Raw genomic sequence first — 25,882 nt, 5'->3', positions numbered from 1 at the left:
GCTAAAAATAAATGATTTATACTTTTTTTAGAGTATTGTTTTATCTTATTATTTGTTTGGATACTGTGTTTTTGACATAAATTACTTTTGGACTATATGTTTTGTAAAATAGTTTAAATATATTCTTAAATTAAATTTTGATAAAGAAAAATTTAAATATAATTATTTTTTTGTTTTGAATTATTTAGTGAATTATTTATAATTTTAATTTAGAAAACTTTGAATGAAGTTTAAATACCTATTTGAACAATTTTATAAATATAATAACGTGTAAATCCAAAAATAAATAAATAAATTTACACAAGACTTCGAACGGCCAAGACATACTCTAAATTTTGGTTTGCTAGGAGTCCATTATCAACTCTTATTTCTTCTTTCTTTTCCTTTTGGCGGGAGTTTTGTTTATCTTTTATCTTCTCTGCTCTTTCGATCGACCTCGCTCCACTTCTCTCTTCCGGTTTGCGTACCTGTAATTGAGCTCAAGAATCTCTCGGTTATGGAGGACCAAGCTCCAACAATTGATACATCAGCCAGGCACTTCGTGAGTTCATATCTCTCTCCCGCTCTCTATGTATTCATATATTATAATAGTGAAATTTGATGTGAATATGACCTAATTAGGACATTTCTGAGTACCAGAAAAGAAGTAGGGTTCAAATTCAAGAGACTGAGGACGAACGGGAAAAGGGGAACAATGGTGCTGGTGGGGAAAACAATGAGAGGGTTAGCGATGCGAGTAACCAGGCGTATCGCGAGAGCTCGCCTGATGACTTCGAAGAGATTCGTCCCAAAACTAAGCGAAGTCGTCTTCAGGAAGGAACTTCCGAACCCACTGCTCATAACTTAATTGGTAATTTTGGTTTCTGCCTTAAACCCTAGACTTTTACACTTTTAAGAAAATTACGTGTTCAGGTTGTAGATTCTAGTTCAGCGTGATTTCTTGTTACAAGCACTTCAATGCACTTATTGTGAAAGTGCGAGCAACTATGTGATTTTTTTTCTTTTTTTTCTTTTCATTTTCGTAATTAATTGATTGTTCTGGAAAATCTTTCCAGTCGCATATTAGCGAATACAAACAACATTTTTGGGAAATTTGTGACTTCAGTTTCAATTGGAATGCTAGTAAGTGCGAATTCTGTACTACTTTTCTTAGAAAGTCGAGAACTATCGCTAGAATGTTAATTGCTGTTATAAACGGTACTGCTGGATGTGGAGAGTTAAGAAAAGTTTGATCTTTGAGGGTAACTATGTTGGCAGAATAAACTTTTGACTCAAAAACGTATTTGAATAATTTGTGTATACAGAAACCACGCTTTGTGGGATCTGATGTGTAGATTTGACAAATATAGTTATATTACTTTATTTATTTTTGGGCAGAGGTTATCAAAGGCAATGGAAAGCATATTAGCCAAACAGTCAAGCTGTGGGTCGAGCAATATGAAACGGATTCAAAATCTGCAATGGTTGAACTCTTGACAATGCTCTTTAAGGTAATCTGGAAGTTCCTAGAAATTACTTGAATAAATTTCAAAATGAGAGTAATATATTTTCTTTTTAATTGTTCAGGGACAAATATAGGTCTTATACTGAAAAGTTAAATAACTTTAAGTAGGTTTGCCTTTCATTCTTTAGTTGGAATGTCACCTGCTTGTATAAGAAAATAAAAACTTATTAGATTAGCACTTCTTTACTGTTTACCTGAGTTTTTGATTGATGATACTTATAATTCTACAGGCATGTGGTGCCATATATACTATAAAAGGCGAACTTCTAGATGAGATTGATGTCGATGATGTTGTTGTTGCACTGGTCGAGCTTGGTAGACGAGTATCCTGCAATGCTTTGTTATTATTACTCTTTTTTTTTTCCCCAATTTTCTTTTTAAATATGTCCTCACATAATTTAAATATTTTGGAACCATAAATCTTTCATTGAATTTTGTACCCAAAGTTTTGCTTGACTCTTGGGAACCTTAGGGGGAAGTTGAAGATTACCAAAGCTCAAAAAAGAAGGAGTTTAAGAATTTCAAAGATAATCTTCAGTTATTCTGGGACAGATTGGTACGTGAGAGTCAACATGGTCCTCTCTTTGATCAGGTTCTATTCGACAAGTGCATGGACTATATAATAGCATTGTCATGGTTAGTACTCAAATAGTTGTAGTTTAAATTTGAAGCCAAACCCTTCATGTAGCTTACTCTCTTTGAACTTGGCTCATTTCCACACTATGCAGCACTCCTCCAAGAGTCTATCGTCAAGTTGCTTCTATTATGGGACTTCAACTCGTCACATCCTTCATAGCTGTTGCTGATGTCCTCAGTGCTCAACGTGAAACAACTCGTAGGCAGTTAGATGCTGAAAAAAAGAAAAGAGCTGAGGGACCTCGTGTTGAGTCACTAAGCACAAGGTTTTCAATGACTCATGACAAGATAACAATGCTAGAGGAGATGATGCGCAAAATCTTCACCGGGTAAGATTTTCCAAATTAAGCTTAAGGAATTTAAAAATTAAATACTTTGGTAAAGTCTCTGATATATTTAAAAAATAGTGCTATACTTTTATTTTTTTTCCCCAGGAATTTTAAACTAAATCATGCTGCTCTTTTGAAGGTTATTTATGCACCGTTATCGAGACATGGATCCAAATATTCGAATGTCTTGCATAGAGTCTTTGGGTGTATGGATTTTGTCCTACCCCTCTCTGTTCTTGCAGGATTTATACTTAAAGTATCTTGGTTGGACACTAAATGACAAAGTGAGTTTTAAATTTCTAATTAATTGTGAACAAATTTTCTATTCATGCTTATCTGCTGCTTGACAAGCCTAACTTATCACTTTTTTTTTTTTACATTATCTTAAGAATGCTGGTGTCAGAAAAGCTTCTGTCCTTTCATTGCAAAAGCTGTACGATGAGGATGATAATGTGCCGACTCTAGGTCTATTCACTGAAAGATTTTCCAATCGGATGATTGAGCTTGCTGATGACATTGACAATACTGTAGCTGTATGTGCAATAGGCCTTGTAAAACAACTCTTAAGGTAATTTATGATTAAATCTTTGCAAACTTATTAGTCAAGTAATAGATTAATGACTCTCCTTGAGATTAATGTATGGTGCAGACATCAACTTCTACCTGATGATGATTTGGGTCCATTATACGACTTGCTTATTGACGAGCCGCCAGAAATCAGGCATGCCATCGGAGCATTAGTGTATGATCACTTGATTGCCCAAAAGTTTAATAGCTCCCAATCTGGTGCGAAACATTTCATCATTACCTAGATCATATTTGTTTGACTCAATTTATCTGTCTTCTCATGTATACAGTACTTTTGTTCAAAACATATTCTTTCCAGGTGAAGGAAGCAACTCTTCTGAGGTCCATCTGGGCAGAATGTTGCAGATACTGAGAGAATTCTCCACTGATCAAATTCTAAGCAATTACGTGATTGATGATGTTTGGGAGTACATGAAGGCCATGAAGGTATTAGCTTCTAGACCGACCTATAGTAAGAGGTTAGAATTCAGGAGGGAGGAAGTTGTCACACCTGACCACTACTAGCAGCCTCAGGCTGAGTGCTTCAACTGACATATTTTGTTATCCTCAAAATATATAGAGGCAGTTTCTTATAAATTGAATTTTAACCTGAGTTGTAGTTGAGATAGACTTGAGTAAAAATAAAAAAGATGACCTAAAAGTAACGCATGGTACAAATTGTAAATACATGTTTGTGTTACAAGTGTAGTGAACCTTTTAGTGGTGAGAAGATGTAATTATATAATTAATTGATTTCATCTTTTTATAGCTGGATCAACTATAGGATCAAATTAAAAAAAGGAAGAAAAAGAGCTAATTCTTGACTTTGTTTGTAATTTGTTATTTTTTCATAGGATGTAGTTTGTGCTTGCAGGACTGGAAGTGTATTATATCTATGCTTTTGGATGAAAATCCTTTAGTTGAGCTTACTGATGAGGATGGAACCAACTTAGTGCGACTTCTTAGTGCATCTGTCAAAAAGGCTGTTGGAGAGAGAATAGTACCTGCAACTGATACCCGCAAGCTGTATTACAATAAAGCTCAGAAAGTGAGTTATAAATTGGTTTTTATTTTGTTAAATTTTAATTCTCAAAAAGTTAGTTCATATCAATTATCATTTATAATGGTTTTTTGAAATTTTCATTTGGAGCCTTTTATACTGAAGAAGTTCCATTCAAAAGTTTTTATCCACAAGTTCATGTTTTATGATAATGATTCTCTAAATGTCAATTCTGCTTTTATAAATTGGATGAGGAAAGTTTATTTTAGTTTGTTTATCTAAATGTGAATTTTTTTGCTAGTTAGAAAGTATGATTTAGGAAGGACTTTTAGATGTAATATTTCACATGCTTTCTTCAAATTTTGTAGCCATGTGTTTGGGTTTACAGGACCAACTTCTCATAATGGTAAGTCTTTATTCAGGAAATATTTGAACACAACAGAAGGGATGTTACTGTTGCTATGATGAAGAACTACCCATTGCTTTTACGCAAGTTCATGGCTGACAAATCGAAAATACCATCGCTAGTTGAAATTATTGTGCATATGAATCTTGAGCTTTATTCTCTGAAGAGGCAAGAACAGGTGGGCATTGGTTTTTCTTTTTCTTACTAACTTTTAATTGATTTTAGATTATCTTATCAAAAGCTGGGTGCTTTTATGGTTTTGTTCCTCCCCCCAGAATTTTAAAAATGTCCTCCAGCTCATGAAAGATGCATTTTTCAAACATGGTGAGAAGGAAGCATTAAGATCTTGTGTGAAGGCTATTAACTTTTGTTCTACGGAGAGTCAAGGGGAGCTACAAGATTTTGCTCGTTCTAAGTTGAAGGAAGTTGAAGATGAGATTGTTGCTAAGGTTAAAGCCGCAATAAAAGAAGTTGCGGTATGCACTTTGCTTTCCTAACCCCATAAGAAGAAACGGAAAATCACTCAATGATATGAAAATGACATGGTCTTAGAATTGCAGGATGGTGGTGACGAGTATTCCCTTCTTGTAAATTTGAAAAGGTTGTATGAACTTCAGCTGTCAAGGGATGTGCCAATTGAGAGCTTATATGAAGATATAGTGAGGACTCTACAAAAATTTAGAAACTTGGATGATGAGGTGAGTAAGTTGTAGCCTGTGTTAGAATTACAAACTGTATTGTTCCAACTTTTTATTTGTAAGTTACTAATTATCTTGGTGCTCATTATCATTCAGGTTGTCTGTTTTCTGCTTCTTAACATGTATATTCATTTGGCCTGGTGTCTAAAATCGATCATAAGTAGTGAGGTGGTATCAGAGGCATCGTTGTCTTCCTTACTATCTAAACGAACTACTTTGTTTAACAACCTGGAGTATTTTCTTAACAGCCCTCATACGGAGGGAGAAGTTAATTATGGTAACCTTCTAGCCAGCAGGGTAAGTATTTTTCCCTTGATATTATGACATCTGAACTGAAGCTTCATTTTAAATCTATTATAATGACTATTGTTCAAATTTTGTCTAATTATGCATTGTCTGTGCCCAAGGTTTGTACCATACTTGCAGAATTGTGGTTTATGTTCAGAAAGACTAATTTTTCCTCAACAAAGCTGGAAAGGTTAGGATATTGTCCAGATGAGGCAATTCTCCAAAAGTTTTGGAAACTTTGTGAGCAACAACTTAATATTTCAGGTACGTTATTTGGCTACTCTATATTTTACTTCCTCCGTTGTACTTAGAATTGGCTTCTTTCTTCTGAAAGAGGAAAGTAAAACTTCAGAACATCTGTTTTTTGGACATTGGTTTAACTCAGAAAACATACTTTGCTACATTATGCTGATTGGTTTTGCACTTTAAGAACTCTTGGTTGCATGCAAAATCTTTTCACAGATGAGACAGAAGATGATGATGTTAACAAGGAGTATGTTGAGGACACAAACAGATGCTGTGTTATGATCGCTGCTGCAAAGTTGGTTGCTAGTAATTCGGTTTCCAAGGTGAATCTACAATATTATTTTTTGATGTATGAGAAACTTCCTTTCATGATGTGAGAAGGCGCTGAGGCGATGGTGTTAGATGTATACAAATGTTAAACACTATATATTACTGTTCGTTGCTTGATGTTATGTTAAACAGTATATATTTGACATTCATTTAATATGCAGGAGTATCTTGGTCCAGAAATAATTTCTCATTTTGTTATGCATGGGGCAAGTATCATGGAGATTGTTAAGCATCTCATCACTGTTCTTAAAAAGAAGGATGGTGATATTCCCAAAATATTTCTGGAAGCGTTGAAAAAGGTATATTTTTTTTATCCAAAAGCTCAACAGTCAAACATGTGGTTTGCCCCCACAAGGACTGACGTTTGAGTCTCTCACGGGTACCTACATAGCAATCATTATCGTTCTTTGTTCCTCAAATATTATAAGGTTCGGCAAGTAAAACAAAATATTTTTTAATATTGATCCAATGCAAGTAATAATTGGTAATTTGTGGTCCGAAAATATCATATTCTTAATGGTATTAGAGTATTGAAAAGGATCCTTATAAGTATTTGTGTTGTAATCTCTCATTTCTAGATGCTATATGTGGAGGATGTAGATGTTTATATGATTAGTTGAAGAAATTTTTGCATTGTATCTGCTTTTATTCTGTTACTGTATTTATCTTTCTAAATTGTAATCTGAAAAGAGGTCTAGTTCCTTAGTCTTCTCGCCATGTCATCAATTTTCAGATGTGTATATTATTATTATTATTTTAATCGTATCTTTTCTTTTTGACATCATTTTTTGTTTTTAAAAAAACAGGCCTATCTTCGCTATATGGTTGAGCTTTCCAGAAGCGATAAGTATTTTCGAGATTGTGAAGAACTTGCTTCTCGTCTTTCCGGGACATTTGTTGGTGCTGCTCGGAACAAACATAGATTAGACATTTTGAAAATTGTCAAGGATGGCATTGAACATGCTTTTGTAGATGCTCCAAAGCAACTTGGTTTTCTGGAAGCTTCTGTACTTCCCTTTGTATCCAAACTTCCTACACCTGACATCCTGGAGATGTAAGCTTTTCTTTATGTGGTATAGTCTTTTAAATACTTTCAGCATGTGACATTTTAATCCATTTTATTGCTTTACATATATAGCATGAGGGATGTCCAAAAACGAACTGAGAATGTAAATACGGACGAAAATCCCAGTGGTTGGCGCCCCTATTTCACATTTATTGATAAGTTACATGAAAAGTATGCAAAGCCTGAAGGCATCCAAGGTAATGTTCAACTTCCTTGGTTCTCTCTAATACTTATTTGTACTACTGTTCTTGCTCAATAAGTTTCAACACCCCCCTGGCGGACATTTTAACTGAGCTGCCTTTGGTCTAAAATTTACAACTGAATTGGTTTTTTTTATTTATTTCTCGACTATCACTAAATATTGATTTTCTTTCATTAGATTTTAGTGATATTGGCTTCAACATTTATTTTTCCCCTCTTGCACAATATCTTGTATCTTATTCAATCCAATGGTGGATTTCTGCAGATGAAAAAGAAGGGACTTTTGCAAGGCGAAGGGGTCGTCCACGTAAACAGCAGAATGTACAGGGGAAGAGACTTTTTGATGAACATAATACAAGTGAAGAAGAGGACTCAATCAGCAATTCTGACCATGAAAATGTTCAAGATGAAGACGAAGAGGAAAATATCCCCATAATAAATTCTATTAGGTCATCCAAGTTGAGGTCATTGAGAGCTTCAAAAGAGGCAAGCAAGAGCCAGACAATGACAGGAGACTCAGCTAGAGCTAAAGGTAATTTATCTGCTTCTTGAATATCGAGTAGGAATTGATTATTCTTTGCCACTGATTGGCATTTTCTTCGGTGTAAGGTATTCACAAATATGTAGCTATATATGGAAATGACATGCATGTGCCCAGTTTTAGGTTTTGAAAATTGAATGATTTTGCTGTGTATCAGAATGGTCAGACAATATAAAATATAATTGAAAAGAAATAAATTAAACTGTACTTTGTCCTATGATTCATTCCCAGTATAGAGATTAAGGGTGAGCGTCTATAATCTACTATTGTTAGGATTATTATGAATTTAAACTAAGCAGTCGGACTGATGTTAGTTTTGATGGGGATGGGGGTAAGGTGGAAGTTGGATTTGTGGCAACCTTATTAATGGACTAGTTTTACAAGAAAAACACAATCAGTCAGACAGATGTTAGTTTTGGTGATGAAAATTATTCTAGTCCATTCTTATCATATCATTGTTCGTTACTTGTATTTTTTTTTTTTTGTGGTGCAATCAATTGATTTATTATTGTGTTCTTGCAGTATCCTCAAATTAGAGTTAAATTTCGCCCCACGTGTGTTTGAAGAACGAAGGGTCAAAGCGTAGTTTGTAGATTGAGAACGTAATGCAAGTGCGATCTGTATCCAATTCCATTTGTGGATTTTAAAGGGGTTGAGTTGAGATTGTTTGGCCTGGATAGCATGTATATATGCAAGTTGACAAATTGCTGCATTCTTTTCTGCTCACAGAGGCTGGTGACTTGTTATCTCAAGGGCCTAGCCCGGCTGTTCTAATATTACTATTGTTTAAAGTTTGTCTTCTGGCGTGTAATAACCTTTGAGAAGCAGATAATGTTATACCACTGTCAACCCTTCTGTTAAAATTGCTTCTAATTTCAAACATTCTCTACTAATTTAAGGATTGCCAAATTGAACCCAGTTTTTCTTCTTTCATCTACATGAATTAATGTTCATGAGAATGTAATTAAACTCGTTATTTTGCTCATCAACAATTCAAATTGCAAGTCTTCCTATGAATGAGGTCTGATCTATCCATAAACATACCAGGCATCATATCATATGAAATTCTACTAGTACCTTGAATTCATGGATTAAATTTAAAACCATGACTAAACATACAGATGTGATTTGTATAATATTTCTCGGTTGTTATCAGGGGAAAAAACGAAAAGACAATATCCCTATCCATACGAGAACAATTACCAAAGAAGATATAAAGTTGCATGAGTTAAACCCATTAAACAAAATTGTCGAAATTCCCTTGTAAAATGGGAGAAAGAAAACTGACCAAAAAAGCATGCAGCAAGTAAAAGAGTTGGAAGAGTTCCCATAGCTATAAGAGAAAAAATCTAATCAAATCTTCATCTTCTTCCAGCAAGCCTTAATAGAGGAGAAATAATACCCTGTATTTCTAGCAAAGAGTGTTGTACCCGAATCTCCTCATCCACAGAACGCTTGAGGTTTCTAATATGACCATTTAAAGGCCCAGAGGCTTTAATGTCCTCACTTCTCAGCTCAAGAACCTTCTTAGTCAACCCCATTAACAATGCTGAGTAAATTGGTACAGTCGAATACCTTTGCAAAAACATCAACAGAGATCCAAGCTCCTCCGAATCCAAATTCAAAACACATTTCAACAACTTCTTTCTCGCCACCAATTCCTCCATTACTGCCACGACACTATCTGGATGCTTACTCCCCAATACAGATACCAGAGCTTCTTTATGCCTGAACTTCTTCAATAGCTTATCATGCTCTGCTAACTTCACTTTCTTTGGCCTCATAACCAAGTAATCTCCCTCGGCTGGCTTCTCTCCTTGCCCTCTATGGAAGTATCTGACGTAAGAAGACTTCAACGCCCTTACCTGAGGTTCCTCCACCGTTCCAAAACCCATGAAACCCCTCAAATCTTTCTTCTCTTCAGCCTCCTTGGTCTTCCTCTTCCCTGCATAGATTATCCCATTTGATGTTCCGATGACCCTCGTCGAACAATCCGGTGAAAATGCCACTGACATTAGTGGGGCTGGAAACCTCATTGAATGAGTGACCTTCATCTTGGCATAATCAAAAACCTTCATATACCCGTCAAGACCAACACTCATGATTCTATATTGCTGAGACTCCTCTCCGCTATCTTTCCCCATCTTTCCCACACAAAGCAAGGTCACTGTCTTGTTGTGACTTTCCATCGAACACAACATCTTCCCACCTCCAATTATGTCCCAAATCTTCACAGAATTTCCGCCCGCTGTCGCGACTAGCCTTCCGGAAGGCAAGAATATTACGTCTTCGACCGGATTTCCGTGGTTTATACTGATAGCCGATTTTGAATCGGCCACTCTCACGTCCCAGAGTTTGACGGTGTGGTCGTAGGAGCCGGTGATGAACATCTCCGAGCTCACAGGCGAGCAATCACCGCACCTGACGTAGTCCTTGTGGCCCCGCATTTCAGAAATTGGGGTTTCTCCGGCGACGTCCCAGTACTTAACGAGAGCGTCGTCGCCGCCCGATACAAGGTGGAGCTTATCGGCGATTGGATATTGGACGAATCGAACTGGGCGCGTGTGGGAGCGAAGCTTACGAAGCGGGGTTCGCCCCTTGATGTCAAAGACTTGAACGAGACCCGAGAGATTAGAGGCAGCGATGAGGAGACCATCGCAACGAAACGAGGCAGACGTAACGACATAGGAGAATGAGGAAATCGTGGTGGTGGTAGAGAACGTTTGGGAGCTGAAGATGGAGAGAGAGGCGGAGTGTGTAACGGCCTACTGCCTTAGAGCCGTCCGTTACCAAGTATGTTTAAAATTGTGCTTTCAACTCGCTAATCGAGATTTTAATTCAAAACGTGTAACTAAGCCACAATTTAAAGAAAAACATTATAGAAAACAGTTTTTCATAGCTATTCATAAAAGTTTACACTTGGGATCCCAAAACATAGTTTAGAAAATATTTACAATACAAAACTGATTAGAGTCGACTAAACGACAAAATCTAAGTTCATTTACAAGCATCTCCCAAAATCCCCTAGCTGTCACAGCCAGGCTGGCCGGACATGTACACGCCGCCTCACGCCAGCTGTGCTCATGGTTGGTTGATCTTCTCTTTACCCATACCTGCACCACAGAGCATCTGTGAGCCGAAGCCCAGCAAGAAAACCCATAACAAACAACATATGCAATACACAAATCAAACATATAAACAAGCCACTAATGGCTAAACACATACGGCCTAGCCGTCCCAGGCGTTTACCAAGCCCTGGGTTCGCGGACCATGCCGTAAGGATATCCCAGGTATCCTGTTAGGGACTCGCCCTGACAACTTGCACCCCACGTGCTCAACGCCACTCCCGGCCTCTTGCCGTTCTCGGCCTTGCACTCATCGTGCTTGATGCCGTTCCCGGCCCCACGCCGTTCCCGGTTTACACCGCTCCCGGCTCTTGCTGATCATACATATAATATCCAACACGATATAGCAACAAGCACAGAATTCAAGCATAAACAGATAAAGAGCCATGCTCTGCAATTATAGTATATAGGGCTCGGCCCTGCATGTCATTTCCATTCAATATATTGGGATCAGCCCTGCACACAAGCTCTATGGAAACATGGGTTTTCTTACCTGAGTTCTGAGCTTCCTGAGCATCGATGCCCCGAGCACAGTCCGCTAACGTGAGCCTCGCCGAAATCCTAGTCACAACACATAACAATATCCGACCATCAAATTCTAACCCAACAAATAACCTCAAACCATAACCCTAACCTCTGGGACCTTGAATTCCATCAATCCGAATGATAAAATCCATCCCGAGCCTTACCCTTTAAGTTCCCAAATCAAAAATATCATTAAAATCCTCACTGACACTAAGGGTCGCGGGCCCACCCTCTAGAGCCGCGGCTAGCCTCAAAACAGAGGCTAGCTCTCCACTGACCCCCACGCGGGCCGCGGCGCGCTTGAATTTTCTCAGCCTCCCATGGCTGCGCGCGCACGCGGGCCGCGGCGCACCCCTCCTAGGGCTGCGGCGCCATACAGCAAACCCAGATTTCTACACCAGTTTTCCATCCCTCCTTCAAGCCAATTTCCACCAAAGCTAAGCTAATAATCCCAGATAATAATACCTTCATTTCAGCTCAATATTAACACCAAAACTCAACAGAAATCTACTCAAAAATACAACTAGAACACCCAAAAACAGCCTAAATTCTACCCACATGCAAAGCTTAAAAACTTGGCTGAAACTTGAACATAGCTTCCATGGAAAACTTACCTCTTGCTGAATTCAAACCCCTGATGTTGAACCTTAATCCACAAGCCTTAAACTTCTGAGTTAACACAACTGAATCCCCTTGCTTATGCTAGCTTGCACCAAGAATTTCCTCTTGAGTTTTACCTTAGAGAGTGTAAGAGAAAGGAAAGCAAAAGCTAACTTCAGTTCTAGGAAAGTATGGGTTGGTTTCTCAAGGTTTCTAAACAGTTCCCCCTTTTTGTTTTATATAACTTAAGTCTAAAGGTTACCTCAAGGCTCGGGGTACCAAAACGCCCCCGAGGGCAAAAATGGTAAATTCCCCAAATATTCCCGCCTAGGCATTGTATCCTCAAATATATCTCCAAATATTTATTTCTATGTCCCGATAATCCCGTAACTCAACTAATACCCGAATTACCCCTCAACTCGCCCCGAGTCCGAATCTCAACCCCGTTGTGACTCTCTGGCTAACCGCTCCCCAGGACTGTCTCGGATCGTGCTGTACAGACATATCACACATATACAACATATATTTCATTTATCACATTTATGCCCCCAATATCCAAACGGGGCCCACATGCACATTTAACTCAATTAACACATGCATCATAATCATATATACACATAAATTCACATAATAGCATATTAAACCACTTATTGCCCTCCAGGCACACTAATCAAGGCCCTAAGCCCGATTAGCGAATTCGGGTCGTTACAACTATCCCCTCCTTACAGAAATTTCGTCCTCGAAATTACCTGAACAACTCGGGGTACTGCTCCCTCATCTCTGACTCAAGTTCCCACGTCGCCTCCTCAACCTTGCTGTTCCTCCACATCACTTTCACTAAGGCGATGGTCTTGCTCCTCAAGACCTTATCTTTTCGGTCAAGAATCTGAACCGGCTTCTCTTCGTAGGACAAATCCTGATCAAGCTCCAAATTCTCAAAACTTAAGACATGCGTTGAATCTGACATATACTTCCGGAGCATAGATATATGAAATACATCATGAACTCCTGATAAAGCTGGAGGCATCGCTAATCTGTAAGCTACCTCACCAACTCGTTCCAATATCTCGAAGGGGCCAACAAACCTGGGGCTTAACTTACCCCGAATGCCAAATCGTTTCACACCCCTCATGGGTGAAACCCTAAGGAACACATGATCACCCACCTGAAACTCCACGCTCCTGCGTCTCAGGTCTGAATAACTTTTCTGTCGACTCTGGGAGGCGAGCATACGCGCTCTGATCTTCTCAACTGCCTCATTGGTCCTTTGAACCATCTCTGGACCCAAATACCTTCTCTCACCTGTCTCATCCCAATGAATAGGTGATCGATACTTTCTTCCATAAAGCATCTCGTACGGAGCCACACCGATGGTCGCCTGATAACTATTGTTGTACGAGAATTCGATCAAAGGAAGGTACCTACTCCACGATCCCCCAAAGTCAAGCACACAGGCCCGCAGCAGATCCTCCAATATTTGAATCATCCTCTCGGACTGCCCATCCGTCTGAGGATGATAAGCGGTACTAAACCGTAACTGCGTGCCCATGGCCTTCTGCAAGCTCTCCCAGAACTTGGAAGTGAAGGTGGGGTCTCTATCCGACACTATCGACCTCGGACCCCCATGAAGTCGAACAATCTCCTTTACATACAACTCAGCGTACTGCTCAACATTATAGGTTGTCCTAACAGGCAAGAAGTGGGCGGATTTGGTATACCTATCCACAATCACCCACATAGAGTCATGTTGTCCCACAGTTCTCGGTAAACCAACCACAAAATCCATGGTAATATCTTCCCACTTCCATTCTGGGATCCCCAAAGGCTGCAATAACCCCGCTGGCCTCTGGTGCTCAGCCTTGACCTGCTGACAAGTTAAGCACTTAGCCACATAATCTACCACATCCCTCTTCATGCCCGACCACCAATATAAAACTTTCAAGTCTTGGTACATCTTCGTCGTACCCGGGTGCAAAGAATAGGGAGTGGTATGCGATTCATCCAAGATCTCTCGCCGGAGATCAGAATCCATCGGAACACAGATCCGACCCTTATACTTCAGTAATCCCATCTCTGAAATGGAGAAGTCCTTTGTCGCTCCGACTAAAGCACCCTCCCTATGACCTCGCAACAGAGAATCCTTCTCCTACGCTTCCTTGATTCTCTCAAGGAGTGTAGACTGAAGAGTGATGTTGGCTAACTGTCCAACCACCAACTCTATACCCGCTCTGGTCATCTCCTCAGCTAACTTATCAGATATCTGCCTCGAGCTAAACAGCTGTCCTGGGCCTCTCCGACTCAATGCATCTGCCACAACATTAGCCTTCCCAGGATGGTAAAGGATATCACAATCATAATCCTTAACCAATTCCAGCCACCGCCTCTGGTGCATATTCAAGTCCTTCTGGGTAAAGAAATACTTTAGGCTCTTATGGTCAGTGTATATCTCGCACTTCTCACCATAAAGATAATTCCTCCAAATCTTAAGTGCAAACACCACTGCTGCTAACTCTAGGTCATGTGTAGGATACCTCTGCTCATACTCCTTTAACTGCCTTGATGCATAGGCTATCACCTTGCCAGCTTGCATTAACACACACCCCAAACCCTGCCTAGACGCATCACAATAGACCACAAACTTTTCATTCTCCGTCGGCAAGCTAAGTACTGGCGCAGTAATCAATCGTCACTTAAGTTCCTTAAAACTGTTCTCACATCTGTCCGTCCAGACATACCTGGTCTTCTTCTTTGTCAACTCTGTCAATGGCATAGCTATTCTGGAGAACCCCTCAACAAATCGCCGATAATACCCTGCCAAACCCAGAAAGCTTCTCACCTCAGGAACATTACTCGGTCTAGGCCAATCTCTGACCGCCTCAATCTTACTTGGGTCAACCAGAATCCCCTCCTTACTAACGATATGGCCCAGAAATGTAACTTGTGGCAACCAAAACTCGCACTTACTGAACTTAGCATACAACTTATGCTCCCTCAACCGTTGTAGTACCAATCGCAAATGCTGCTCATGTTCCATCTCTGTCTGAGAGTACACCAAGATATCGTCGATGAACACAATCACAAACTTGGGTTAGGGATTTGTTGAGACTTAAAGGAAGACCAGTATTTGGATTGTGGAGTCTGTTTCTGGGTCCTGGGCTTAGGTTTGAGCTTGGGTTTTACAGGGAACGTCTTGGAGAGTTGATGTTCCTCCATTGAAATGGTGAGAGTGAGAAAGAAAGAGAAAAGAGGCTCTGAGGCTCGGTGGTGGTTTTAGTCTTACTCCTCACTAGGGTTTTGGACTTTCGACGCAAGGGTTTTTGACGTTAAAACAAAAATAAAGGAAAGGCCAGTAATTAAAATAATCAACAAATAATAATAATAATAATAATAATAATAATAATAATAATAATAATAATAATAAATTGTCAAGGGACTGGTGAGGGGAGGAGTTTGAAGTTAAAGATGCTCTTTCTCTTTTCTTTCCTAATTTTTTGAAAAACAAAATTGGAAGGAGAAAAAAATACAAACTAGCTTAGCTCATCAAAAGCTTAAAAAGAGTGGATGAAAAAAAATGAATGAAAATAATCAAAATTGGTAGTAGACACCTATCCAATTAAGTCTCAAAATTGTTTTTATGCAAACTAAAACTGAGTCCTATATGCATTACTCTTGTTGGGAATTATCATCCTATATGCATAAAGTTGTTTAACATGTTTAAGGTATGTAGTCCCTCAAATCAGAGAGCAATAATATCTTATTTATTATTTTATAAATCTCTTTGGACCGAGGGTGTGAATCATCCCTAGCCAAAAATTCATGGAATTCACCCTCTATTTCTATCAAGCTACGACCAGGACTCTTCTTGACCCCCATCTCTCTCATCTTGCTCCTAACCATCCTCACATCAGCCCATCTTTTGTTATTAGCTAAGGTATTAGCCAGCAATACATAGATACCACTGTCTTGGGGATCCATTTCTAAAAGTTTATAAGCTGAAAGCTTAGCCAGCTCAACATTTCCATGCATCCTACAAGCACTAAGAAGAGCACCCCAAGTTGATTCACATGGTAACATTGGCATATTTGTGATCAAATGATAAGCTTCGTCCAGCAGTCCAATTCGACCAAGTAAATCTATCATGCAAGCATAATGTTCTTCTCTGGGCTCTAATTTATAATCCCTTATCATGCTTTTGAAGTACTCTCTACCTTCCGAGACTAATCCACCATGGCTACAGGCTGACAAAATTTCTTTAAACCGTAGCCGACCTTTAAGAGGTCGGCCTGCTCTATTTAGCCACTGAAGTGAACTCGGCCTAGTTTTATGTGTGATTTTTGGCCCAAAATCGGGTTGGATTGGCCGGGTTCTTCGGCCCAGCTATATTTTTGTGCACCCCTAATGTTTACCGAAATAAAGAATGAAAAAACTTGGTAGAACTCACATAAAATAAGGGGAAAAAGAATGATAGTACGTCTTTCCCAATTTATTAAGAAATGTCATTACTTTCATGGGTTGTTTGGTATATAGGGTAATAAGTAGTGGGGGTGAGAATCTTAATGGTAATTAAATATGTTATTTTAAGTTTGTAAGCGTGTTATAAAATTAATTTTTATCATTTTTGAGTTGCTCTATGCTTAAAAAATGACGAGAAAATGAGTTTGTATCGAGTTCACGAATTTTCGCAAAAAGAAAAAAACAAATTTTCGCAGAGTAATCATCGATAAACAGAACAAAATATTTAGCATCAATAATAGAGTTTACAGGGGAAGGTCCCCACAAATCCGTATGAACCAACTCAAACATGGAAGAAGCACGAGAATTCGACAAAGGAAACGACAATCTATGTGATTTTGCCAACTGACAAACATTACAAAATTTAGAAGTAAAAGCTGAAATAAAAGACAAATTACATAAAGATAAAACAGAAGTGACGACGTCTTTGCTTGGGTGCCCCAAATGAAAGTGCCAGAGATGAAAGGGAGAGCTGGAGGCAACATGAAGCTGATGAGAAGACACAGAGTAGCTGGAGAAGGTAGGAGAGACACGATACGTACCATTATCAAGCTGTCCCCGCCGAAGAACTTGGTGGGTTACCTGGTTCTTGACCAAGAAAAAATGGGGATAAAACTCATTAAAGGCACGATTATCAGCACATAAACGAGAAACACTCAGAAGCTTTTTAGTGAGGGAAGGAGAGTGATAGACATGACACAATTGGAGAGTGGAATGAGGAGTGAGAAGGGAGGACTTACCAACATGAGTAATAGGTTCCTGTTTGCCATTGTCGACTGTAACGTGCTCATGACCAGTGTATGGAATAGCAGAGTCCAACATATTAAGATTTGGAGTAAAATGGTGAGAGGCACCACTATCCATATACCAAGAAGGATCAACGACCGATGCTGCATTAGCTAGAGGTGAAGAAACCAGAGGACCAAAAAAGGGCATGTAAGTGTTGAAATTACGAGGTGCAGAGGAAGAGGCTGATACTGAGGATTAGCACGGTGATACCACCTATTGGCAGTATGCCCAGGCTCGAGACAAATCTGACAACGAGGGAGTGCAAGAGGACGTGAGGATTGGGTCCAGTGGGGCCGCTGCTATTGGGAGGATGGGTTCCAGGGGGGCCGTTGCTCCTGGGAGAACAAATTTGGAGGTGGTCCCTGAGGCCGAAAGAAATTGCCAGAGGAGGAAACATGCAAGGGAGAGTGAGGACTAGATGGAGAGGGAAAACACGACTGTTGTTTGGACGAAGGCATGTTGGCAACATGTGCTTGAAGGGAGCTCAAGGACGCAGCAGCAGTCTGACGTTCCAAGCGGGCATCATGACTGAGAAGGAGACTATGAACCTCCTCCATAGATGGGCAATCAAAGCAATTTTGAAGCGAGGTGGCAAAAGCATTATATTCAACTCCCAACCCAGCAATAAAGTAATGAAGCTGATCTTTGTAGCTCACAGGTTCACCAATCGCAGCTAAAGAATTACAAATACCACGGAACTGTTGAACATAGGCGATAGCCGAGAAGCCATTCTTCTGAATCGACTGGAGGTAAGTGTGAATTTCAGAAATACGAGCCCAAGAAGCAACCGAGTACAATTGATCCAAGGCAGACCCGATCTCCGAAGCAGTAGAATACCCAACAAACTGACCCAACAAATTTTCAGAGACAAATGCATAGATCCAACTCATCAAGAGACGATTATACCTTTGCCAAGATGTATAGTCAGGATTAAGCTGAGGCGGCTGAGAAGTTGTAAGCCGAGAGGGACATGGACGAGACCCATCTAAAATATCTTCAAGCCCATTTGCAATAACAATGTTTAACAACCGAGTCTTCCAAATAAGAAAATTATGACCATCAAGCTTGACAACAAGAGGTTGATTAACATATAGTAAACTAGGAAGAGCAGGAAGCTCTGTGATTGTAGAGGCCACTGGAACTAAAACAGAGGGAGTCAGAGGAGTAGCTTGAGGAGTGTCGTCAGTGGAGGTAGTGTGACTGTGCACCGACGCCATTAAAGGAGCTGTTGATGCTCTGATACCATGTAATAAAATGTAATAGAAGGAATTTGTAAAATGTTGATTGTATTTTCTATCACGTTCCAAACGAGTACAAGGAGAGTCATATATATGTGTACAACAAGAAGAAATGGACCCTAAAAGGTTAATAGGCCCAATACAGTAAAAACTAACTTTAACATAATGCAATTAACTAAGGCTTAACAATTTCTTTGGTTTTTTCGATTATTGAAATTGGATACAGTTAATGGATTAAGAATAATGTGTTCCTGATCATTACTATTGCTTTCGACATCTAAAAGTTTCAATTTGGATCTTCTGGACTAGTGGCTATTATTGCATTAATAAATTGTCAATTTTAAAAATAGAACAAAAAGTACAATGCTGTGTAATTGAGTCACACATTGTTGTATATTTTTCGTTCGTTGGCCACTAAGATTAGATTGAATTTCAAATCTTAAATGTTCCCTTCCAACAAAAAAATAAAAAACAAAAATCTTAAATATAAATATTGTTATGTTAGAAAAAAAAATCTAACAATATATCAAGAAAACTAAAACTTAATATGAGTATATTTCACATTATTTGAACAGATTTAGAGTAGATATCTGTTTAATGAACTAAAATGAGTTTACTTTCAAACTCACACTTATCCTCCAACTTTTATTGTGTGATTTTTAGTTCTTTTTCTTTTTAAAAATAATAATAATAATAATAATAATATATTTTCACATTTGATTATTTTAAAATTAGCACTTAATCATTACTATATTAATCTTCATTATTATAAAAAATTATTTCTTCCTATATATTTTATTCATTTCAAATATTTTCTCTAAATATAAACAATTCCCCCTACTTCTTTTAATATTTACAATATATACCAATATATAATATTATCATTATGTAACTATATTTTATTTTAATTAATTCAAATTTATAAAATAAATTGAAATATAGTTAACAAAAAAAATGACTATTTTGAACTATAAACACATTAAATCAGCATAAATGTATATAAATTGTGTTTAAAGAAAAGGATAAAAGGTAATAACCAATCATTAATTGTCTACAGTAAGGAAATTTTTTTCCATAAAAATCAGTGAAAACGGTATACAATGTACATTCATTAAAAGGAACTGTGTTTGTGTATATCCTGAGAGAGAGAGAGACGTCATCGTACAAACAATTGATTTGGCAACATCCTCTAAAGTCCAGTGAAGAAAGGTTCCTGCAATGTGATTTTTTTTGTTTAGTATAATCTGAAAGGTTTGAGATGCTATTATTCAACAAAACATTACAGAACAACATGTAACCATAGCCATCTTCCAAAGAAATTTATTTAAAAAAATTCTTAAGTTTTTTTTTTTTTTTTTACAGAAAATGCCGTCTTTTTTTTTCTTTTAATTATTAATATTTAAACTTCTACAGAAATTAGAAAAATGTATTAGATCTAAATGTGACACACATTTAAATTTGGGGACTTCACTTATCTTACTGTTATTTTTAATATTACTATTACTATTATCATTATTTAATGTTTGATACTAATCTATTTTTTTTACAGGTGTTCTATGATGAAATTGGGCTTTCAATATTCTATTGTCTAATTTTTTAAGGCATCTTTGCATATTATTTGCTAAACAATAATGTTAAATTATAATAATATTAAAATTGCAAGAAACTCACCCAAAATGTTGGATATTGGTTTTGTGCCAACAAGCCCTTCTTGTGCCATCTATGATGTCAGAACTTAGCAACACAATCAACTACAAGTCCTCTACAAATCCAACAGTCAATAACTGTACCATAGTTGTTATCCTCTTACTGTTATTGAGCCATCATCTTCGCTTAGATTTTCTATGTCCGAAGAAGAAAGAGCTGCAATCACCTCTTGTAGAGAATGACCTATCAATTTCTGTACAACCTGAAGAGCACACAAGGTTAATAAACTCAACAGTTATTGCACCAAGCTCCTGGCAGCAGAAGTGAACCTTAAAGATAATTCAATAATTAAACTTAGAATAAACGAACGTATATGCATGTTCTCATGCTGAGAGAGAGAATCTTACACGTGCTCAGAAGGTACAAGTGAAAATTTGGAACGAGGATTATTACAACCTAATATGTCCCAAACTTTTTCCTGAAAAAGAGAAAGGAAGAAGCCATATTGCTTTTCTAAAACAAGAGATCATTTCCATCTGCATGAGATTGTTCAATAGTATTTTATGATCATGTTATGTACTCATAAGCAAATTAAGTTATAATAAAAAAAAAGGAAATAAACAAGTCTGTTGCTTCCATTGAGTCCCTAAGTATAGTCAATATATCTCATTGTATCCAAACAGTACTGGATTTAGAATAAAAGCACGAACTGAGACCTAGGACTCCAAAGTCTATTAAGCACCAAATTTATATCTTTACCAGGTGGTATGTCCTGAATCTAAGTAAGCACTATAGTCAATCATAACTTGTTTCAGGGCATACAATAAGAACTTGCGCCCTTAACTATTATATTATACATCAAATACTAACATACAACATAGAAATTAGATTGCCTTATAAAAGATAAATAAAAAGGATGAAAAAAAAAGTATATTATATCCCTGATGAACACCAAACACAAAAGTGAGCCCGAATTGATTAAAAAAAACAGACTTTTTGGTCTAAATCATCAACTTCATTACTTAGTCACTCATTAGTCATGGAACCCAAGAACTTCCTTTACCCTAAAACACAGGTGAGAGTCACATCTTTTTTGGAGAAAATCAAAGCAAAACATTTACTAATTACCATTCCAACAAAAAATACACATAGACAAAGAAGAAAAAGACTTCTAAAAGAAATATGAATAACATAAACCAAAATGTTGGTAATACCCACAAGCTTGAAATTGAATAATCATAAATAAACATGACTAAAAAAACAAAAAGCATGATAGCAACAACTACTAGTTTAATAGTATGAAATGAGACTAAAATTCAAATGTAGTGAGTTACATTAATTTTATCCAGGAACTTAGAAAACTTCATTTGAGGGAACCCACCCCATGACCTTCCGTCTCTCTCAGAAACACATTTTTGAAAATCTACAAATAAAATATATAGCCTAAAAAATATGCAAAAGGAAAGCATTAAAAACCGTAAAAAAATAATAAAAAAATATGCAGTCTTTACTAGTATATATATATTTATATAAACTGAAAAAAAGTAATACATATATTGTTGTGCCCAAAAATACGGGCTGAATTACTCAGCACGAGGTATAGCTGACTGACGAGCGTATGAAGAAAACGTACATATAGAGTATCTTGTTAACTTTGGAGTTAGCAGCTCGATCTTACTTGACAGCCTACGACAATCAGAGAGTCTCCAGATCGCCTCTTACGCCAACAACTTAATTCGAGGTACGCATCCTCAGTTCGCATTGGTCTTACAACATCCAGCTCGAGGAGTGTGTACAACTTGCGGAAACCTGACAAAGACGCACAGTAAAAGATCCCAAAAAACTCGGAGATTCCATATACGCCTCATAAATGCCTCAATGTTATAATGTATTTATTACCCAATATAACACATAGAATTAATAGGCAGTTATGTATTTATGTAAATGGGAAGTTTGACGGGTGTCGCGTGCTGTGTCAAATTTAATTATTATTTTCTTTTCAATATTACCAATTATATCAGTATAACAATAAATATGAGTCGAACCCACGAGGACTACATTCAAATTATTATTCAAGAATTAACAATGAAAATTAAAGAATGGATTTTTTTCTCAAGTTTAAATTTAAATAACATAAACATAAAAGCAATAGTGAGTTGATATTACGATTTAAAGAAATAGTAGAGAGTCATTCTCCACAATCATTCAAGACCAACAATAATAAACATTATTATGATATCCCAATTAAATTATTAACCCTGTAGACAATGCTCAAGCAGTCAATTATCCTAATCTCCCAATTACAATTAATCAAGGCGAAGCGCTCAATAATTAAATCTTTATACGAAGCAATAGATCCATGAAGCATGTAATGTATTTAACCTAGGAATAACATTAATTTATGTGGAGATAGGTTAATCTAAGCAACAAATCAATTTAGCATATAATTCATTTAACCTAGGTTCTAAACTTCATCACAATCAATAATACCTATGACAATACTATCAATTGCAAATTATCACATACACTTAGAACCCTAAACTATTAGGTGAATAGTAATTCTAAGATGATAGTAGAACAATTAAACATCCTAATTAGATGGCCATCTAACAAGATATCACATAATCCATAACATTAATCATAGAAGAATAGAAACAATTTAACATTGAAGAAATCAAGAAATAACATTCATTATTGAAAATCAAGAATTCATGTTTTGGGTTTTGAAATAACCCTTAACCTAAAAAGAAGATTACTCAATAATTACAAACATAATCAATAACATAATCATAATTGAAATTAAATAGTTTTAAAGAGAAGAAGGAAAAACTAGTTTGATGTAGAAAAGATTGTTGTCACTCCTCTCCTATGTTATTCTAATCTCCTAAATTCGTAATTAAAAACTACTGAAAACCTTAGCCCTAAAACCCTAAAACCTTTTATAATCCTCTTAAAATTCTAATTAAAAATAACATAAAAAATTGAAATCGCGTTGACTGGTCACGCCCTGGAAAAGTAGTTGCCGCGGCTAGTGTGCCTGATTCTTGATAAAATTCACCTTGAGCCGTGACCTGGAAAAGTAGTGGCCGTGGCCAATGCACGTTTTCTCTTAAAAGTTCGTATTTTGGCCACTACTTGAAGAAGTACTCTCCGCGGCCAAAACTTGCTGTTTCCAAAATCCTAATTCCTTGTAATTAGGTTGCGGCCACCACTTCTTTGAGTCGCAACCAACACTCCAAATTTCATTTCTCTTGATTTTGTAAGCCGCTACTCAAGCTTCATTCACTGCAACATCACCATATATGCTTAGAGACTTCAAAACACATTAGAATTATATCTCAACTTCATCTTGCAACTCCTTTTTGTAGCCTATAAAATTCTTAAGCCAAAATTGCATAAAATATATTAGTGTCATCAACAAAAATTACAACTTAGTTTAAATTTCAAAAACTTACAAAATGAAGCTAAAATCTCTTAAAACCCAAAATTAACATCATCCAAATACGAAAGAACTTGCAAATATATATATATATATATAACAATGAACTTATCAAAGTTACCCAAATTTGTAAGTTACCATATTAATGTACAGTTACCAAAAACTATCCATGAGAATCTCCTATAAATACAAGGGGAATAGACAGAAAAATGGATCAACTTTCTGTATGCAAAAAATCTATTAAAATGATCATAAACAATTTCATCAAAAGCCCTATACAGATCAATAAGAATTACTCGTGGACTTGGTGGAGTTTAACCACTGAACCACGTAAAATCGTGTGAGCATGTTTTTGTCATTTCTTTATATTCAGTTTATTAAAAGCCTAGTCTCTCTATTGTCGGGTTTCTAAATCCCTTCGTGCCAAAAAATTGCGTTAACAGATTGGTGCTTTCATTGAGAGCAGATTAGGCTTGAATTCTCACACATATCAACCCAATAATCATTATGGTGGTCACTCATTCTAAGCACGACAACAAAACAGAGCAACCTGATGATCAGGAGGGATGACCATCCCCACTGGAGAAGGTACATCCGCACAACGTCGCCTTGGAAAAAAACATGTGGACCAGGATGATGCTGGAAGTTTGTCCTCATGCCCATCAAATCCCAATCTGGGTACCTAACAGCCATCGAGATGGAAAATGCCCAGCTAAGGAACCACCTTGCCCAGGCCAATAGGAAAACTGAGGATATTTTAGCTCGATTACCCCCTCCTGCAATCGATGCTAATGTCAAAAGGAGGAAAAGTGGGTCCAACAGGTCCCACAAGAATAATCGACTTAATATCAGCCGTTCTTTCTGAACTGCGACCTTGAGTTTCGTACCTTCTGAACGAATTCCACGAAACACTAAACCTGCCAATCCTCGCAGAAATAATAATTCAATTCACACTCCCAAGAATCATCCTGGCCAGACATGGCAAGCTGAAGCCGACTAAGGAGAAGAGACGTCCCAACAAATCCACCCGTGCCTCGACCAACAACTCCGGCATGGAGAAATGAGTTTGCACTGCCTCCAACCCAGGAAATTAGAGTAGATTAAGGGAGAGCTAATCTAGTGCGTCCCAATGGAACAAGGATAACTTCACCGATAAGGCATCCTCCATCGTCGATTCAACATCGACGCCACCTCACCCTCAGAAGAATGACGTAGCTCAAGGGGATAGCAGGAGAAATCCTTCCTCCTCAGAAGACGCTTATATCGCGCTATCTCACACAAATAATCTAGATCCTCGATCCCAACCATGAGTTGTAAGCTTCACAAATGGAAGCTATTGGACAGAAAGTCAGCGCGGAGGCAGGTTCGGGAATGCTCATAATCTGAATTCCCACAGGCACGAGAATGACCTAAGGAATCAGTTAAGCTCTGCACAAAATCTTCGCTCCAACCTGGAATCCGACCTGTGTGATCATCTGAACACACAAAGAGGACATCCAACTCACCACAATGATTTGGGTTATACTCAGGTCAGGGGAGATTCGTCTATTGTACATGACAATGGGAATGTACCGCCTAACCAAGCTCTAGCTTGGAGGGATAATAACCTGTCTAACACGTACAACAGGTTGGGAGTTGGTAACCAGCTCCCAAACGACCTAGAGACCAAGGATCCAACCCTCGAGCGGCTGGCCTTAATGGAGGAGCAGATGAAAAAACTCTTGTCTGGAATGAACATTGATGCCTGTGATTCTAATAAGGAGCTTGAGCCTTTCGCTCCTCATATTGCAGCAACTTTGTATCCTGTTAGCTTTAGGATGCTGACCATGCCCACGTGTAATGGAACCACTGATTCGTCTAATCACCTAGGGACCTTCAACACACTGATGATGGTCCACAATGTAAACGTTGACCTAAGGTGTATTCTATTCCTTGCAACATTGACTGAACCAGCCAAACTGTGGTTCAATAAATATAAAAAACATTCCATTACCTCCTGGAAAAAACTATCTTTCAAGTTCAAGACACAATTTTAGGCTGCAAAAGAGACCTGAGCTAGAGACCCTGATGATAGCTTTAAACTCATGGCTATGAGGACGAGAATTACTGTAGGAGGAGATTTGTGGAAGGAACTCCAGAGAAAAGAAGTAAAGAGTGTAGGTGAATTCTTGGCTTGAGCTCAAGAATGGATAAAT

At 37.8% G+C, this 25,882-nt stretch overlaps 2 protein-coding genes across 4 annotated transcripts; one reads left to right on the top strand and one right to left on the bottom strand.

Moving 5' to 3' along the window:
* The first annotated feature begins 331 nt into the window (after nucleotides 1-331).
* Nucleotides 332-8,730, top strand: LOC133793788 (sister-chromatid cohesion protein 3-like). Of its 3 annotated transcripts, XM_062231072.1 has the most exons (22): nucleotides 332-541; nucleotides 622-850; nucleotides 1,378-1,490; nucleotides 1,735-1,827; nucleotides 1,977-2,140; nucleotides 2,233-2,469; nucleotides 2,609-2,753; nucleotides 2,859-3,037; nucleotides 3,119-3,255; nucleotides 3,356-3,483; nucleotides 3,911-4,084; nucleotides 4,459-4,620; nucleotides 4,718-4,918; nucleotides 5,003-5,140; nucleotides 5,237-5,437; nucleotides 5,548-5,692; nucleotides 5,891-5,997; nucleotides 6,166-6,303; nucleotides 6,811-7,058; nucleotides 7,143-7,267; nucleotides 7,537-7,803; nucleotides 8,335-8,730. In XM_062231072.1, the coding sequence occupies exons 1-22, from the start codon at nucleotides 497-499 to the stop codon at nucleotides 8,346-8,348; spliced, it is 3,390 nt and encodes a 1,129-aa protein (XP_062087056.1). In that variant the 5' UTR covers nucleotides 332-496; the 3' UTR covers nucleotides 8,349-8,730. The 3 variants fall into 3 exon arrangements, with proteins under 3 accessions (XP_062087056.1, XP_062087063.1, XP_062087049.1); XM_062231079.1 differs by lacking the exon at nucleotides 8,335-8,730 and having other exon boundaries at nucleotides 640-850; nucleotides 7,537-8,029; XM_062231065.1 differs by lacking the exon at nucleotides 8,335-8,730 and having other exon boundaries at nucleotides 7,537-8,029.
* A 156-nt stretch (nucleotides 8,731-8,886) lies between these two features.
* On the bottom strand, nucleotides 8,887-15,290 carry LOC133816028 (protein SLOW WALKER 1-like). The gene is made up of 3 exons (XM_062248742.1): nucleotides 15,146-15,290; nucleotides 15,070-15,098; nucleotides 8,887-10,577 (listed from the first exon to the last, which is right to left on the bottom strand). The coding sequence occupies exons 1-3, from the start codon at nucleotides 15,273-15,275 to the stop codon at nucleotides 9,174-9,176; spliced, it is 1,563 nt and encodes a 520-aa protein (XP_062104726.1). The 5' UTR covers nucleotides 15,276-15,290; the 3' UTR covers nucleotides 8,887-9,173.
* Nucleotides 15,291-25,882: the final 10,592 nt, after the last annotated feature.

Source organism: Humulus lupulus, chromosome 1 (genome assembly GCF_963169125.1).
Source record: "Humulus lupulus chromosome 1, drHumLupu1.1, whole genome shotgun sequence".
NCBI lineage: Eukaryota > Viridiplantae > Streptophyta > Magnoliopsida > Rosales > Cannabaceae > Humulus > Humulus lupulus.
The sequence above is the reverse complement of the archived record's forward strand: the minus strand, read 5'-3'. Positions and strand labels throughout refer to the sequence as shown.

Excerpts from the sequence above, each read along its gene's own strand:
- LOC133816028 (XM_062248742.1), bottom strand. The coding sequence starts at position 15,275 with ATGGAGGAACATCAACTCTCCAAGACGTTCCCTGTAAAACCCAAGCTC. Across the intron at positions 15,099-15,145 it reads TCAACAAATCCCTAACCCAA|AGATGGAACATGAGCAGCAT; the intron begins GTTTGTGATTGT and ends ACTCTCAGACAG. Across the intron at positions 10,578-15,069 it reads ATGAGCAGCATTTGCGATTG|GCCGTTACACACTCCGCCTC; the intron begins GTACTACAACGG and ends CTAAGGCAGTAG.
- LOC133793788 (XM_062231065.1), top strand. The coding sequence starts at position 497 with ATGGAGGACCAAGCTCCAACAATTGATACATCAGCCAGGCACTTC. Across the intron at positions 1,828-1,976 it reads TGGTCGAGCTTGGTAGACGA|GGGGAAGTTGAAGATTACCA; the intron begins GTATCCTGCAAT and ends TGGGAACCTTAG. Across the intron at positions 3,484-3,910 it reads AGTACATGAAGGCCATGAAG|GACTGGAAGTGTATTATATC; the intron begins GTATTAGCTTCT and ends TTGTGCTTGCAG.